The sequence below is a fragment of the Panulirus ornatus genome, chromosome 49 (genome assembly GCF_036320965.1).
Source record: "Panulirus ornatus isolate Po-2019 chromosome 49, ASM3632096v1, whole genome shotgun sequence".
NCBI classification, from domain to species: domain Eukaryota; kingdom Metazoa; phylum Arthropoda; class Malacostraca; order Decapoda; family Palinuridae; genus Panulirus; species Panulirus ornatus.
In genome coordinates, this window is record NC_092272.1 from 5,036,904 (window position 1) to 5,055,654 (window position 18,751).

At 39.0% G+C, this 18,751-nt stretch overlaps 2 protein-coding genes across 3 annotated transcripts in view; one reads left to right on the forward strand and one right to left on the reverse strand.

Annotated features, from left to right (window-relative positions):
- LOC139764349 (uncharacterized) overlaps positions 1 to 11,568 on the reverse strand; it is a 31,834-nt gene extending 20,266 nt beyond the window's left edge. For both annotated transcript variants that reach the window (XM_071690877.1, XM_071690876.1), the window contains exon 1: positions 11,343 to 11,568. In XM_071690877.1, the coding sequence (XP_071546978.1) occupies positions 11,343 to 11,512 (170 nt within the window). In that variant the 5' untranslated portion in view covers positions 11,513 to 11,568. The remainder of the gene's footprint in view (positions 1 to 11,342) is intronic.
- Positions 7,495 to 18,751, forward strand: part of Vamp7 (Vesicle-associated membrane protein 7) — a 96,472-nt gene continuing 85,215 nt past the window's right edge. Inside the window, exon 1 of the mRNA XM_071690875.1 lies at positions 7,495 to 7,515. The gene's annotated coding sequence lies outside the window, so the exon portion shown is untranslated. The remainder of the gene's footprint in view (positions 7,516 to 18,751) is intronic.

Sequence of the window (18,751 nt, forward strand, 5' to 3'; positions counted from 1 at the left end):
GTGGGAAGGCTCCAGGCTGTAAGTGGTTTGTGGCATAATGTTTCACGCTCCAGCAGGGATATATGATGGCGTGTGTGTGTGTGTGTGTGTGTGTGTGTGTTATTCGTTAGCTGATAATGTCATCGTCTTGTACCGTTCGTTATGTTATAAATCAAACGTATCGTATAACCATGTTTGCGAATGATGGTTCATAGCAGCAAATTGGTGTGTCTTTTGCATCTGCTGGTTTGAGTGTGCGGAAACAGCTCATAAGGGTAGTTAGCTGGTTATTTGAGGGGAGAAGGAGGTGTGTGTGTTAGGCTCATCAACACGAACGGTCGTTAGAGCCGTTAACTTGAAATTATAACCATTAAACGAGGAATCTTTAACAACTTCTCCAGGTGTTCAGTATCATTCCTTATGCACTCACGAATTATATATGCATATGGCCCTTGTCGGTCATTTACGATTAAAATTTGATTGTGACAAATAAACAAAGGCAAATACACGAGTTCACAACCGACCAGGTATCGCCACATAACGGAATTCTTAACCTTATGAACTATGGTTGTAAATATTTTACGAGGCGTGTGTTGTACTGAAATGATAAAAATCTCTCCTTTAGTAAGTTTTGGGAAATTCCTGAGCCGTGTGTAGGTTATGGGCGGGTGGGTGGTGTGTGGCAACGCCCTCTGGCGAGTGGTTGGAATGTTTCCGTTGTATGTGGAGCGGCAGCGGAATATTTTTACCGGGGATTATTCGCCTGTTATTACGGATATAAGTATAGAGTTACGGAAGCCGGGAATATTTGGGCTTTTTGATCAAATTTTTCGGATTTATGAACTCAGATTTTTCTTCCGTATTTGGTATATTTTTCTTTATATTTTTTCATTCTGTCTCAATATAGCAAAAGTAGCGAATGCCTGAAGGAGAGAAATTCCTTTTTCTTAAAAAGAAAAGAATGTGGGTTGATAAGACACGAGTTAACTAAGAAAACAACTATAGTGCAGTATTAAAGACTCAGTTCATAGGCAAAAATGGCACAAAGTCAGAATTAATGGACGAAATGAATAGCTGGTGTGGATCATAGTCGAATAAAAAAAGAAAAATAAAGATTTTGAAATTAGATGATAGATCGAAAATCAAAAAAGCCTTATGTCAACTTTGGATCAAAGTTGGATAAAGAAAATGGAGGGGAATGAGAGCATTAATACATAATAGCAAGTCGTTGATAATGACACTGAACATGATGGGAAAAAAAATCACATACAAGTGAGAATAAAACATAGATGTACATACTTAGTGGCAGCACTATAGGACCCCCCCTGGCCTCTATCAAGGAATAAAGTATTGAAATGAAAATGGAAATTGATTCAGTCTATCATCCAGGACGTCCACTCAGAAGCTCCTCAGGTCTGATCACCTCAGCGAGACGATGAAGACTCCAAACTCACAGCGTATTCTGCGAGGGATTAACCTGTGACGTAAACTATATATTAAGGCGAGAGTTGGGAGCGGTAAACATCTTCGCTTGCTGCCAGTTCCTATCTCGAAAGTTGAGCGTGGCTGAGTTATCCCGGCTGACGTGTCTTAAGAAGCCTTGGAGGAAGAGAAGGGTTCGATGCCCGCTCGGAGGAGAGGATGGTACGATGGTACAGTTGGTTTACGGCGACGGTTCTCGACCGTGTGGTGGTGGTAGGTACGATCCTTCGAGTGAGTGGAGGAGGAGGGGGTGGGTTCGACTCTCGAGCACGAACGGTGCGACCTTCGAATATAGTGACACGGTCATTAAGCACGGCGGTACGACCCTTGAGCACAACGGCACGACCAGTGCGTCCGACCGTACGATTATTTCAGCGCGGGGGAATACGAAATCACCTCATTGGAAGCGGGTCATAGGACGCCTGGCTGGGATGTGTGGATGGCGGGGGCCCGGTTCCCGGTGCTTTGTGCATGACAGCAGATGTGTGCAGATGATGCCATTTGTCGCGTGTTGCTGACGCTGCCTTGCGAGGCGGGGAATGGCGATCAGCCCGCAACACCCACCCACACACACACACACACACACACACACACACACACACACACGCTGGCTTGCTCTCCTCTGTATTACCATGAGTTGGTTTCATATCAGATTTAATATCTAATTATTCTATCAGTGGCGATGACAGGTCAGGGGAGAGCGAGGATGTGAGAGGCATTCCAGCACGACCACTCTCACTTTACTCTCTCTCTCTCTCTCTCTCTCTCTCTCTCTCTCTCTCTCTCTCTCTCTCTCTCTCTCTCTCTCTCTCTCTAAAGTGCCAGTGTAACTTCCTATGTAAAGAAAAAATGACTAAAAAAAAACCATCATCTTGGATAACATCTAATTATCATTACTTTAAACGCCGTAAATAGCCCGAAAGAAAGAGCCAAAAAAGAGCGTTTAAATGACCCGGATATTCTTCATTATTAGAAAATTATTTTTTTTTTTTTTTTTTGGATTTTTTCATGTTTTAAAAGTTGATGTTTATATTATTTTCGTGAGTGATGTATATAATGAGTGTTTTGGTGATAGATGTGGATAGAAATATAGACGCAGATAGAAGTGATGTACATACCTACCTACAAGAGCAGCGCGCCTGCGCGCGCGCGCGTAGTGCTCACCGCACGACCTTTGATTGATGAATGACACGTTTCTCTCTCTCTCTCTCTCTCTCTCTCTCTCTCTCTCTCTCTCTCTCTCTCTCTCTCTCTCTCTCCACCGTAGCGCATCTGGCACAGCTGTCTGTTCCACGCTCACCAGGGACTGGATCTCAATCAGAGAGAGAGAGAGAGAGAGAGAGAGAGAGAGAGAGAGAGAGAGACTTCACCACTGCACCACGACTATCATCTCCATCCATCCATTCCCTCCCCCTACCCCTCTCTACACACTCTCTCTCTCTCTCTCTCTCCCCCCTGTCTGTCGCTACCATTCAGCCCCCGTCGCTAACGATCGGCTGGTTGTTTGGGGATTTAGACCCCTGTCAACAGCTACGACCAATAAGGCCGCTTGTGTCAAGCTGCGCCCAACGAGCGAATGATATTCAGCAGTTTCGCCTGGTGATTAAGATGATTGTGTGGTCACATACACTCACAATGTACGTGGTATATATATATATATGAATATATATATATATATATGAATGTTGGGGTGAAGAAGGTGGTGAGAGTAAGTGAGCTTGGGAAGGAGACCTGTGTGGGGAAGTACCAGGAGAGACTGTGTACAGAATGGAAAAAGGTGAGAACAATGGAAGTAAGGGGAGTGGGGGAGGAATGGGATGTATTTAGGGAATCAGTGATGGATTGCGCAAAAGATGCTTGTGGCATGAGAAGAGTGGGAGGTGGGCTGTTTAGAAAGGGTAGTGAGTGGTGGGATGAAGAAGTAAGAGTATTAGTGAAAGAGAAGAGAGAGGCATTTGGACGATTTTTGCAGGGAAAAAATGCAATTGAGTGGGAGAAGTATAAAAGAAAGAGACAGGAGGTCAAGAGAAAGGTGCAAGAGGTGAAAAAAAGGGCAAATGAGAGTTGGGGTGAGAGACTATCAGTAAATTTTAGGGAAAATAAAAAGATGTTCTGGAAGGAGGTAAATAGGGTGCGTAAGACAAGGGAGCAAATGGGAACTTCAGTGAAGGGCGTAAATGGGGAGGTGATAACAAGTAGCGGTGATGTGAGAAGGAGATGGAATGAGTATTTTGAAGGTTTGTTGAATGTGTCTGATGACAGAGTGGCAGATATAGGGTGTTTTGGTCGAGGTGGTGTGCAAAGTGAGAGGGTTAGGGAAAATGATTTGGTAAACAGAGAAGAGGTAGTAAAAGCTTTGCGGAAGATGAAAGCCGGCAAGGCAGCAGGTTTGGATGGTATTGCAGTGGAATTTATTAAGAAAGGGGGTGACTGTATTGTTGACTGGTTGGTAAGGTTATTTAATGTATGTATGACTCATGGTGAGGTGCCTGAGGATTGGCGGAATGCGTGCATAGTGCCATTGTACAAAGGCAAAGGGGATAAGAGTGAGTGCTCAAATTACAGAGGTATAAGTTTGTTGAGTATTCCTGGTAAATTATATGGGAGGGTATTGATTGAGAGGGTGAAGGCATGTACAGAGCATCAGATTGGGGAAGAGCAGTGCGGTTTCAGAAGTGGTAGAGGATGTGTGGATCAGGTGTTTGCTTTGAAGAATGTATGTGAGAAATACTTAGAAAAGCAAATGGATTTGTATGTAGCATTTATGGATCTGGAGAAGGCATATGATAGAGTTGATAGAGATGCTCTGTGGAAGGTATTAAGAATATATGGTGTGGGAGGCAAGTTGTTAGAAGCAGTGAAAAGTTTTTATCGAGGATGTAAGGCATGTGTACGTGTAGGAAGAGAGGAAAGTGATTGGTTCTCAGTGAATGTAGGTTTGCGGCAGGGGTGTGTGATGTCTCCATGGTTGTTTAATTTGTTTATGGATGGGGTTGTAAGGGAGGTAAATGCAAGAGTCCTGGAAAGAGGGGCAAGTATGAAGTCTGTTGGGGATGAGAGAGCTTGGGAAGTGAGTCAGTTGTTGTTCGCTGATGATACAGCGCTGGTGGCTGATTCATGTGAGAAACTGCAGAAGCTGGTGACTGAGTTTGGTAAAGTGTGTGGAAGAAGAAAGTTGAGAGTAAATGTGAATAAGAGCAAGGTTATTAGGTACAGTAGGGGTGAGGGTCAAGTCAATTGGGAGGTGAGTTTGAATGGAGAAAAACTGGAGGAAGTGAAGTGTTTTAGATATCTGGGAGTGGATCTGTCAGCGGATGGAACCATGGAAGCGGAAGTGGATCATAGGGTGGGGGAGGGGGCGAAAATTTTGGGAGCCTTGAAAAATGTGTGGAAGTCGAGAACACTATCTCGGAAAGCAAAAATGGGTATGTTTGAGGGAATAGTGGTTCCAACAATGTTGTATGGTTGCGAGGCGTGGGCTATGGATAGAGATGTGCGCAGGAGGATGGATGTGCTGGAAATGAGATGTTTGAGGACAATGTGTGGTGTGAGGTGGTTTGATCGAGTAAGTAACGTAAGGGTAAGAGAGATGTGTGGAAATAAAAAGAGCGTGGTTGAGAGAGCAGAAGAGGGTGTTTTGAAATGGTTTGGGCACATGGAGAGAATGAGTGAGGAGAGATTGACCAAGAGGATATATGTGTCGGAGGTGGAGGGAACGAGGAGAAGAGGGAGACCAAATTGGAGGTGGAAAGATGGAGTGAAAAAGATTTTGTGTGATCGGGGCCTGAACATGCAGGAGGGTGAAAGGAGGGCAAGAAATAGAGTGAATTGGAGTCATGTGGTATACAGGGGTTGACGTGCTGTCAGTGGATTGAAGCAAGGCATGTGAAGCGTCTGAAGTAAACCATGGAAAGCTGTGTAGGTATGTATATTTGCGTGTGTGGACGTGTGTATGTACATGTGTATGGGGGGGGGGGGCATTTCTTGCGTCTGTTTCCTTGCGCTCCCTCGCAAACGCGGGTGACAGCGACAAAGTATAAAAAAAAAAAAAAAAAAAAAAAATATATATATATATATATATATATGTATATACCACGTACAGAGTGAGTGTATGTGACCACACAATCATCCTATCTATATATATATATATATATATATATATATATGTATATGTATATATATATATATATATATATATATATATATATATATATATATATATATATATATATATATACTCATGCAGGATTTTTTTCCCCTCAGAATTTATCTATGTATAGAAAAAAATTTACTTTGTGTATTGTATTCTAATACAAACAAGTTTGAAATGATAGAGTGAGCCAATCAGGCGTGGTAATTTACAACTTTGATACTGTCATTCTGTATATTAACTCTAATGTGATTATCTCATCAGAACGGAAATACGCTGGAAATGATATATACCTGATTTTGTACTCGATGAAAGGAAACTGTCTGCTTTATACACGTATGGTACATGTGCCGGCTTAATGACATGTAATTGTTCACAGCCATTAGATTAAAAAAAGATATATATAAATGTTTATATTCCTATGAGTCCACGGGGAAAATGAAACACGATAAGTTCCCAAGTGCACTTTCGTGTAATAATCACATCATCTGGGGAGACACAAGAGAGAAATATTTCTATCTTGTGTCTCCCCAGATGATGTGATTATTACACGAAAGTGCACTTGGGAACTTATCGTGTTTCATTTTCCCCGTGGACTCATAGGAATATCTTGATCACGCGCAAAATTGTGATCCTTCCCAATATATATATATATATATATATATATATATATATATATATATATATATATATATATATATATATATATATATATATTTTTTTTTTTTTTTTTTTTTTTTTTTTATACTTTGTCGCTGTCTCCCGCGTTTGCGAGGTAGCGCAAGGAAACAGACGAAAGAAATGGCCCCACCCCCCCCCCCCCATACACATGTACATACACACGTCCACACACGCAAATATACATACCTACACAGCTTTCCATGATTTACCCCAGACGCTTCACATGCCCTGATTCAATCCACTGACAGCACGTCAACCCCTGTATACCACATGACTCCAATTCACTCTATTTCTTGCCCTCCTTTCACCCTCCTGCATGTTCAGGCCCCGATCACACAAAATCTTTTTCACTCCATCTTTCCACCTCCAATTTGGTCTCCCTCTTCTCCTCGTTCCCTCCACCTCCGACACATATATCCTCTTGGTCAATCTCTCCTCACTCATTCTCTCCATGTGCCCAAACCATTTCAAAACACCCTCTTCTGCTCTCTCAACCACGCTCTTTTTATTTCCACACATCTCTCTTACCCTTACGTCACCTACTCGATCAAACCACCTCACACCACACATCGTCCTCAAACATCTCACCTCCAGCACATCCATCCTCCTGCGCACATCTCCATCCACAGCCCACGCCTCGCAACCATACAACATTGTTGGAACCGCCATTCCCTCAAACATACCCATTTCCGCTCTCCGAGATAATGTTCTCGACTTCCACACATTTTTCAAGGCTCCCAAAATATATATATATATATATATATATATATATATATATATATATATATATATATATATATATATATATATATATATAAAACATGGAGTGATGTTTGTGGTACCCCACTTCTCACGTGAAGCCAGCAGGAGGTTTGATCTGTGATCCACGACACTGTTCATGCTCAGATTTGGTTCCCTTCATCGTGAACTGTCATCCTATTTACTAAACTTTCAAGTATTACTTTACGGAAAGCTTTTTGCAAGATGTGAGTGTCTGTCTGACGTTATTTGAGAACATCTTGTATACGTAGCCAAAGATTTCTATAAGATTCGTTCAGTATGATATGTATAATGAAACCCACGTTGATAAAATCTATTGTTATCAGTCGTCAAAGTAGGTCATGTTGGTTGTTTGTGTGCTCGCATACTACTAACTTACTCCGTTTCCCTTTTTTTAAGAGTGGAGCGCCGTCCGCTTATCCCAGGACGGTGGGTCACCTTATGTAAGTACAATTGAACATCCTGATATTGTACACCTCTCAACCTTATTTACCCTCATATTTTAACATCCTGATTGCCGTATTATACACCTCTCAACCTTATTTCCCCTCACATCTTAACATCCTTATTCCCGTATTAAATACCTCTCAGCCTTATTTTCCCTCAGCAAAGATGTCTTGTAAGGTAAGTACGTTCGCTTGTTTGAAGGACAGTGTAAGCTTAGTCAAGCTTTGAGGTAGTACCATGAATAATTACTGTGTCTCCATGTTTCCACTCGTAATCACTTTCCCTATCCTCACTCGCCTACGTTCACCTTACCTGAGGTCTGTCCCTATTTTCGTACATTCGTTTTTCTTTACTGGTCTGGAAGAATATTTCCAAGATTTCCAGGTATATAAAACCTGGAAGGAACGAGATGAGATGGAACTCAAACGTCCACAGATCGGTCACTTAGACGCCATGGAATTGATGTTTCCTCCTTGTCTCTATAATCGAGTTGTGAGACGAGCAGATAGATAGATCATGGGATGATAGATATATTTAGATGTATAGTGATGTAGATGGATATACATGGATGGATGAAATACAATGGAATCGTTCTCCAAAACTGAATGAACAGATTCGAATACGTATTCGAACAGTAAGGCCTTATAGAAAGCCTATTGAATTATCGAGTTAAAGTTTATCGTCGAACCACTGTGTCAAGTTCCATTGGGTATTTGTGGTTCGAGACCTCCATGAATATATTCACTATGATTCGAGACTCCGTTGATGTGGTTCATTCGCTGCGTGCCGAGACTTTATTGATGTGGTTCATTCGCTGCTGTTCGAGTCACTGAAAGTGCTCTCAATCGCGACGGTCTGACATTCTCTCGAAATGGTTCATTCTTCAGGGTTCGAGACCACCTCTTGAAGCGGTTCACAAGCTGACGACAACCCACACCTGGTGTATACCCCAAGCGTACAAGAGCACCTCTGCAGAATCACACATTCCGTTTTCGTGTCTTTGAAAAGTCTTCTCGTGGAAGTTTCAGAATTCCGCTAATGTGTTTGGCAGACGTGGCGGCATATGGTCCCCGAAGTTGACTAGTGGCATGGTCCCCCCTTCCTCCCAGCCCGGGACCATCTTTTATTCACGGTCTGGGAGATGGAAAAAAAACCCCGTCCCTCGACTTTGTAGAATCCCCGAGGGGGATAGATAGATAGATAGATAGATAAATAGATAGATTGATTCATAGAGAGACAGATAGATAGATAGATAGATAGATAGATAGATAGATAGATAGAGAGAGAGAGAGAGAGAGAGAGAGAGAGAGAGAGAGAGACACATGCTTCGAATCCAGGTGATGGGTTGCATCATTCTCCCTCAGACGGATGACCCTCTCGTGTAGTTGCCTCGCACGACACCCGTCACGAAGTGTCTCATTATCTCAGACATCGAGGGTTCGAACTCCCCCCCAATCCTCCTCCTCTACCTCTTTCCCCCGAGGTCTGACTCGAGGCAGATGGTTCACTTCTGAGAACGAGACGCGAGGATGCTTCATCCCGCATCACAACAGGAGATGAATGTCCCAGTTTTCTTTTTAAGACACCAGCTGCTATAATGGTGGTGATGGTGGTGATGGTGGTGATGGTGGTGATGGTGGTGATGGTGGTGATGGTGGTGATGATCGAACCAGGCTCGGGAATCTCATGAAGAAGGCATAGCCGAAGTACCAACTGTGAGGAGAGGATTCTGTCTCTACTCCTGCAGCCTGGCCTCTGCCTTATGGGTCAAACCCTTAATAGAACTTCACCAGAATGCAGTCATAATGCGCTTCCATTCCACACACACACACACACACACACACACACACACACACACACATACACACACACACACACACACACACACACACATACACACACACACACACATCTCGTCTGTACACATATCTCGTCTGTACATTTTCCTTAGACTCAAGACACTTGGTCTCCCTGCGTCTGCACTGAACAACATCTACGTAACTTTCATACTTTCCAAAGTCATTTTTCCCTCCCGCCCTTCCCGCCCTGCCTGGTCTTCCTCTCCATCCACCACACAACGAGGGAACCACTGGAAAAGGTGTCGAAAAAGGTCACGCAAGGTCAACCACGGTCAACCATGTTATTACTGCTCCTCTCGAGAGACTCTGATCGTCCCAGTCCTCTGGGATCTCTCCACCCCATTCACTGGACCTCGTCCAACACTGGGAAGAAGCCTATGCACCACGACCGCCACCGTCATATCCTGCCACCGGTGATATCCCTCGTCCCCAAGTTGCAGTTCAGCAGCAGAAAGCATATGCCTCGAACCCATCCCAACTCTCACAGACCTTTATGAGCGCAGCCTCATCCCAGCCATTTTGATCATCATTGATAATCACTAGATTATATAGTAGATTATATATCCCTTTATCCTTTCTTGTTATAGACCCACTCTATATTGCGTATATCTGTATATTTCCATCCCTAACTCATACACTTAGAAAACGGGTAATACGCACATACGCAGGCGGTCATACATATACACACATACAGAGGACAGGACGTGGGAGAGGACGCATGACTGGCGCGTCATGACAGTCATGCACATTCTGTAAGGGAAGGATCTGAAACCAGACATTAAACGGAAGCTCCTGAAATTCATATCAACCTTCGTTGATCACTCAGGATGTTCCTGGAGTGTACCTTCATGCTTTAACTGCAATTGAACCCTTTGAACACGACGGTACGACCCTTGAGCACAACGGTACGACCAGTGACCACGACTGTAGGACCCTTGAGCACGACGGAATCACTAGACAGTCCTTTGACTTGACCAACAAGGACCTGGTCATACGCCTTGCCCATCAGGCGTAAGGATCGTAACCAAGGGTCGCACCGTCGAGCTCAAGGGTCGTACCTTTGTGCTAAATGGTTCTACCGTCGTGTTCAATGGTCGTACCGTCGTGTTCAAGGGTCGACCCGTCGTGTTCAATGGTCGACCCGTCGTGTTCAATGGTCGTATCGTCGTGTTTAAGGTTCGTACTGTCTTGTTCAAGGGTCGAACCGTCGTGTTCACTGGTCGTACCGTCGTGTTTAAGGGTCGTACTCTCATGTTCAAGGGTCGTACTGTCATGTTCAAGGGTCCTACTGTCATGTTCAAGGGTCTTACTGTCATGTTCAAGGGTCGTACCGTAACAATATATTCACAGATAATGACCAGGTACCACAGAGGTTGAGTGTCTGTACATAGCATCAGTATAGGACAGGTCAGTTGTGTGTGTAACACCTGGAGAAGGATAGCGGCTCCTGTGGACGGGTTCAGGAGAGGTCACACCAGGAAGGCAGTGGTAGTGGAGGAGGTCAGGTCAGGATGGACGGCGGTCATGGTGGGTGTTGTGCAGCGAAGACGTGGGCGTGTAGTTGAGGCGTGGGGAGGCATGTGGTGCAGGAGTAGGGAAGGAAGTATGGTAGAGGCGTGGGGAAGACGTGTGATAGAGGCATGGGGGAGGCGTGTGGTAGAGGCATGGGGTAGGACGTGTGGTAGAGACATGGGGTAGGACGTGTGGTGCAGGCGTGGGGAAGGCGTGTGCTAGAGAGTCTGGGGGAGGGCGTGTGGTAAAGGACTGAGGGAGGGTGTATAGAAGGAACGTGTGGTGGAGGCGTGTGGTATGGACGTGTGTTTAGAGACATGTGGTACAGGCGTGAGGTAAAAGGACGTGTGGTACAAGCGTGTAGGAGGAACGTGTGGTAGAGGCGTGTGATGTAGACGTGTGGTAGATGCGTGTGGCGTGTGATAGAGGCGTGTGGTGGAGGCGTGCCATACCTGGGTCGGGAGACCTGTGAATACAGCTTGTCCAGCTCCTGAAGGTACTTGATCGCGTCAGCCATGGCGGCCAGCTGGGAGGGGTCGGGCTTGGCCTCGGCTACGCCCATCCCCAGCACGCCCACGACGACCACGCCCACCATGAGGGCTGCCCAGATCTGGCGGTACATGGCGACGGTGTGTGAGAGGTGCGACGGGTGAAGGCGAGGGTGCGAACGCTGGGCAGACAGTGAGCGCTGCCTTGGGTGAGGTCCGTCTTTATAGCCCGAGCCCCTGGCTCACCGGGCGCGCCCGCCCCAACCCCTCCTCACTCCCACGCCCCCCCCCCCCCCCCCACACACACACACACACACACACCCCTAGACCTCTGCTTGGATGGCAGACTTGGGGGAGAAGGGGGGAAATCGTCCCCTCCTGAGGGAGTGCTGTGCCACCTACACGTGGGACCTTCCTTGCAAGCTGGAGGACATCACTCGAGGCTGTGGGACTCCTCTTCATGCTGGGGGACATCACTCGAGGCTGTGGGACTCCTCTTCATGCTGGGGGACATCACTCGAGGCTGTGGGACTCCTCTTCATGCTGGGGGACATCACTCGAGGCTGTGGGACTCCTCTTCATGCTGGGGGACATCACTCGAGGCTGAGGACACATGACTTTCGCATGGGGACTTTCCCTCGAGGCTAGGGGGACACCCTTTGAGACTTGGAGACATCACTCTAGGCTTTGGGACATCCCTCCTGGATGAGGGACGTCCAGGTGAAATATGATTAGGATGGGGAATGGTGAGTGTAAGAGGCGTCTAGGATGTTGGGGATTTAGGGTATGGGACGTCTAGGATGTTGGGGGTTTGTGGTGTGTGACGTCTAGGATGGGGAAGGATGGGTACGTCCATTTTGAGGAAGGATAGAAGAGGACAGGAGATCTGACGGTCCATGACGAGGTAATCTGTATGTTTACCTGGGTAGTGGTAGAGACAGGACCCACCCACCTCTCCCTCTGGCTCAAATGCTGGCAGGAAAGAAGATTGGAAATGACATTTTCTATGTCCTTTTCCTTTCCTGCAATAATCTGTTGATGATGATAGTGACCACGAAAGCTATCTGGTGGCTAACTTTTTCCAGTATTCTTAGCGAAAATTCGACCAGAATATCTTTTTTTTTTTTTGAGAGAGAGAGAGTTTTTCTCAATATTTGATAATTTCTTAGATGTCTAAGCCTTAATCACCGGTGCAGTGAAATACGTTTTGGATCTCGCTTTCAGACTAACGACCCTACGACGGTAAAACACTGAATCGAAGTGCTTGTTAGAGAAGCCAATCACTTGTCCTCGCTAGTTAGGGTAGTTCAGGTGCCTTACTTCGTCCAGTGGTGGACCAGTGACAACCTTGGTTTTATCCAATAATGATTATGATAATCATAATAATGATAATTATAATAATATTCATACGCTAATTACTCGACTGAGTATACGAATTTTTAGATTTTGACCACAGGTTCTTATTCAGCATACATAAAAGTATCTATGCTGAAATTTTCAAAAAATCTAAATTTTCGAAAAAATCAAGAAAAATCCAAGGCCTTGCAATCTGTGTATAGATGTTATTTTATATGGTGATTAGGTACTTGGAGTCAAAAGACTGTAATTCATAATATTAACCGTTTGATTAGCACCTGGACTAATTATAATAAAATTCATATACTAAATACTCGACTAATTATATGAATATTTAGATTTTTACCACAAAAACTTATTTAACATCCTTAAAAGCATCTATGCTGAAATTTTCATGAAAATCTATTTTCCAAAAAATCAAGAAAAATCCCAAGCTATAGCCCTGCATTTTTTTTTCTTTTTTTGCTGATTTTCAACTTCCTCAGATTTTATTGAAAATCTGCATATAGGTGTTATTTTATATGGTGATTAAGTATTTTGAGTCAAAAGACTATAATTCGTAATACTAACCGTTTAATTAACACCTGGACTAATTATATTAATATTCATACGCTAATTACTTGCCTAATTATAGGCATTTTTAGATTTTGACAACAGATTCTTATTCAGTATACATATAAGAATCAATGCTGAAATTTTCAAGAAAATCTAAATTTTCAAAAAAATCAAGAAAAATCCATTTCTTTTTTACTCAAATTTTCAACTTCCTGAGATTTTAATGAAAATCTGTGTATAGGTGTTATTTTATATGCTGATTAAGTATTTTGAGTCAAAAGACTATAATTCTTAATATGAAGCGTTTAATTAACACGGACTAATTATATTAATATTCATACGCTAATTACTTGCCGAATTAGGCGAATTTTTAGATTTTGACCGCAGATTCTTATTCAGTATACATAAAAGTATATATGCTGAAATTTTTAAGAAAATCTAAATTTTCAAAAAAATCAAGAAAAATCCATTTGTTTTTTACTCAAATTTTCAACTTCCTCAGATTTTGATAAAAATCTGTGTATAGGAGCTATTTTATATGCTTATTAAGTATTTTCAATAAAATGACTATAATTCGTAATATTAACCGCTTAATTAACACCTGGACTAATTATATTAATATTCATACGCTAATTACTTGCTTAATTATACGAATTTTTTAGATTTTGACCACAGATTCTTATTCAGTATACATAAAAGTATCTATGCTGAAATTTTCAAGAAAATCTAAATTTTTGAAACAAATCAAGAAAAATCCAAGGCTATATAATATAGCATTGCATTTTTTTGACTCAAATTTTCAACTTCCTCAGATTTTAATAAAAATCTGTGTATAGGTGTTATTTTTTATGGTGATTAAGTATTTTGAGTCAAAAGACTATAATTCGTAATATTAATTGTTTAATTAGCCACTGGACTAATTATATTAATATTCATACGCTAATTACTCTGTTAATTATACGAATTTTTAGATTTTGACCACAGATTCTTATTCAGTATACATAAAAGTATCTATGCTGAAATTTTCAAGAAAATCTAAATTTTCAAAAAAATCAAGAAAAATCCAAGGCATTTTTTTTTGGCTCAAATTTTCAACTTCCTCAGATTTTAATGAAAATCTGTGCATAGGTGTTATTTTCTATGCTGATTACGTATTTTGAGTCAAAAGACTATTATTCTTAATGATAACCGTTTAATTAACACCTGGACTAATTATATTGATATTCATACGCTAATTACTCGGTTAATTATAGGAATTTTTAGATTTTGACCACAGATTCTTACTCAGTATACATAAAAGTGTCTATCCTGTAAATTTCAAGAAAATCTAAATTTTCAAAAAAATAAAAAAAAAACTATTTTGGCTCAAATTTTCAACTTTGTCAGATTTTAATGAAAATCTGTGTATAGGTGTTATTTTCTATGCTGATTAAGTATTTTGAGTCAAAAGACTATAATTCGTAATATTAAGTGTTTAATTAGCCACTGGACTAATTATATTAATATTCATACGCTAATTACTCGCTTAATAATGCGAATTTTTAGCTTTTGACAGTAGATTCTTATTCAGTATACATAAAAGTATGTATGCTGAAAATTTCAAGAGAATCTAAAATTTCAAAAAAAAATCATTTTTTTTTTGCTCAAATTTTCAACTTCCTCAGATTTTAATGAAAATCTGTGTATAGGTGTTATTTTATGTGGTGGTAAAGTATTTTGAGTCAAGAGACTATAATTCGTAATATTAATTGTTTAATTAGCCACTGGACTAATTATATTAATATTCATACGCTAATTACTTGCTTGATTATACGAATTTTTAGATTTTGACCACAGATTCTTATTCAGTATACATAGAAATATCTATGCTGAAAATTTCAAGAAAATCTAAATTTTCAACTTCCTCAGATTTTAATGAAAATCTGTGTATAGGTGTTATTTTATGTGGTGATTATATATTTTGAGTGAAAAGACTATAATTCGTAGTATTAAACGCTTAATTAACACCTGGACTAATTATATTAATATTCATACGCTAATTACTCGCTTAATTATACGAATTTTTAGATTTTGACCACAGATTCTTATTCAGTATACATAAAAGTATCTATGCTGAAATTTTCAAGAAAATCTAAATTTTCAAAAAAATCAAGAAAATCCAGGTATAGATAGCCTTGCATTTTTTTGGCTCAAATTTTCAACTTCCTCGGATTTTAATGAAAATCTGTGTATAGGTGTTATTTTATGTGGTGATTAAGTATTTTGAGTGAAAAGACTATAATTCGTAATATTAAACGCTTAATTAACACCTGGACTAATTATAGTAATATTCATACGCTAATTACTTGCTTGATTATACGAATTTTTAGATTTTGACTACAGATTCTCATTCAGTATACATAATAATATCTATGCTGAAATTTTCAAGAAAATCTAAATTTTCAAAAAAATCAAGAAAAATCCTTGCTATTTATTTTTTTGGCTCAAATTTTCAACTTCCTCAGATTTTAATGAAAATCTGTTTATAGGTGTTATTTTATATGGTGATTAAGTATTTTGAGTCAAAAGACTATAATTCGTAATATTAGTCGTTTAATTAGACTGGACTAATTATATTAATATTCATACGCTAATTACTCGCTTAATTATACGAATTTTTAGATTTTGACTACAGATTCTTATTCAGTATACATAAAAGTATCTATGCTGAAAATTTCAAGGAAATCTAAATTTTCAAAAAATCAAGAAAAATCTAAGGCATTTTTTTTTTTGGCTCAAATTTTCAACTTTCTCAGATTTTAATGAAAATCTGTTTATAGGTGTTATTTTATGTGGTGATTAAGTATTTTGAGTCAAAAGATTTTAATTCGTAATATTAAACTCTTAATTAACACCTGGACTAATTATATTGATATTCATACGCTAATTACTCGGGTAATTATAGGAATTTTTAGATTTTGACCACAGATTCTTATTCAGTATACATAAAAGTATCTATACTGAAATTTTCAAGAAAATCTAAATTTTCAAAAAAATCAAGAAAAATCCAAGGTTACAGCCTGGCATTTTTTTTGGCTTATATTTTCAACTTCCTCAGATTTTAATGAAAATCGGTGTATAGGTGTTATTTGATATGGTGATTAAGTATTTTGAGTCAAAATACTTAATATTAATTGTTTAATTAGCCTCTGGACTAATTATGTTAATATTCATACGCTAATTACTCGCTTAATAATACGAATTTTTAGATTTTGACCACAGATTCTTATTCAGTATATATAAAAGTATCTATGCTGAAATTTTCAAGAAAATCTAAAATTTCAAAAAAAATCAAGAAAAATGCAAGGCTATATATTGCCTGCATTTTTTTGGCTCAAATTTTCAACTTCCTCAGATTTTAATGAAAATCTGTGTATAGGTGTTATTTTATGTGGTGATTAAGTATTTTGAGTGAAAAGACTATAATTCGTAATATTGAACGCTTAATTAACACCTGGACTAATTATAGTAATATTCATACGCTAATTACTTGCTTGATTATACGAATTTTTAGATTTTGACCACAGATTCTTATTCAGTATACATAAAAATATCTATGCTGAAATTTTCAAGAAAATCAAAATTTTCAAAAAAAATCAAGAAAAATCCAAGGCATTTTTTTTGGCTGAAATTTTCAACTTTGTCAGATTTTAATGAAACTCTGTGTATAGGTGCTATTTTCTATGCTGATTAAGTATTTTGAGTCAAAAGACTATAATTCGTAATGTTAACCGTGTAATTAACACCTGGACTAATTATATTGATATTCATACGCTAATTACTCGGTTAATTATAGTAATTTTTAGATTTTGACCACAGATTCTTATTCAGTATACATAAAAGTTTCTATACTGAAAATTTCAAGAAAATATAAATTTTCAAAAAAATCAAGAAAAATCCAAGCCTAGCTATTTTTTGGCTCAAATTTTCAACTTCCTCAGATTTTAATGAAAATCTGTGTATAGGTGTTATTTTATGTGGTGATGAAGTATTTTGAGTGAAAAGACTATGATTCGTAATATTAAGCGCTTAATTAACACCTGGACTAATTGTAGTAATATTCATACGCTAATTACTTGCTTGATTATAGGAATTTTTAGATTTTGACCACAGATTCTTATTCAGTATACATAAAAATATGTATGCTGAAATTTTCAAGAAAATCTAAATTCTCAAAAAATCAAGAAAAATCCAAGGCCTTGCTATTTTTTTGTCTCAAATTTTCAACTTCCTCAGATTTTAATGAAAATCTGTTTATAGGTGTTATTTCATACGGTGATTAAGTATTTTGAGTCAAAAGACTATAATTCTTAATATTAATTGTTTAATTAGCCTCTGAACTAATTATATTAATATTCATACGCTAATTACTCGCTTAATAATACGAATTTTTAGATTTTGAGTACAGGTTCTTATTCAGTATACAAAAAAGTATGTATGCTGAAAATTTCAAGAAAATCTAAAATTTCAAAAAAATGAAGAAAAATCCAAGGCTATTTTTTTTGGCTCAAATTTCAACTTCCTCAGATTTTAATGAAAATCTGTGTATAGGTGTTATTTTATGTGGTGATTAAGTTTTTTGGGTGAAAAGACTATAATTCGTAATATTAAACGCTTAATTAACACCTGGACTATTTATAGTAATATTCATACGCTAATTACTTGCTTGATTATACGAATTTTTAGATTTTGAGCACAGATTCTTATTCAGTATACATAAAAATATCTATGCTGAAATTTTCAAGAAAATCTAAATTTTCAAAAAAATCAAGAAAAATCCAAGGCTATTTTTTTGTCTCAAGTTTTCAACTTCCTCAGATTTTAATGAAAATCTGTTTATAGGTGTTATTTTATATGGTGATTAAGTATTTTGAGTCAAAAGACTATAATTCGTAATATTAGTCTTTTCATTAGACACTGGACTCATTATATTGATATTCATACGCTAATTACTCGCTTAATTATACGAATTTTTAGATTTTGACCACAGATTCTTATTCAGTATACATAAAAGTATCTATGAAGAAATTTTCAAGAAAATCTAAATTTTTAAAAAAAATAAGAAAAAAAGCAAGGCCTTGCATTTTTTTTTGGCTCAAATTTTCAACTTTGTCAGATTTTAATGAGAGTCTGTGTATAGGTGTTATTTTCTATGCTGATTAAGTATTTTGAGTCAAGAGACTATAATTCGTAATGTTAACCGTGTAATTAACACCTTTACTAATTATATTGATATTCATTCGCTAATTACTCGGAAATTATAGGAATTTTTAGATTTTGAGCACAGATTCTTATTCAGTATACATAAAAGTATCTATGCTGAAAATTTCAAGAAAATCTAAATTTTAAAAAAAAGAAAAATCCAAGGTTACAGCCTGGCATTTTTTTTGGCTTATATTTTCAACTTCCTCAGATTTTAATGA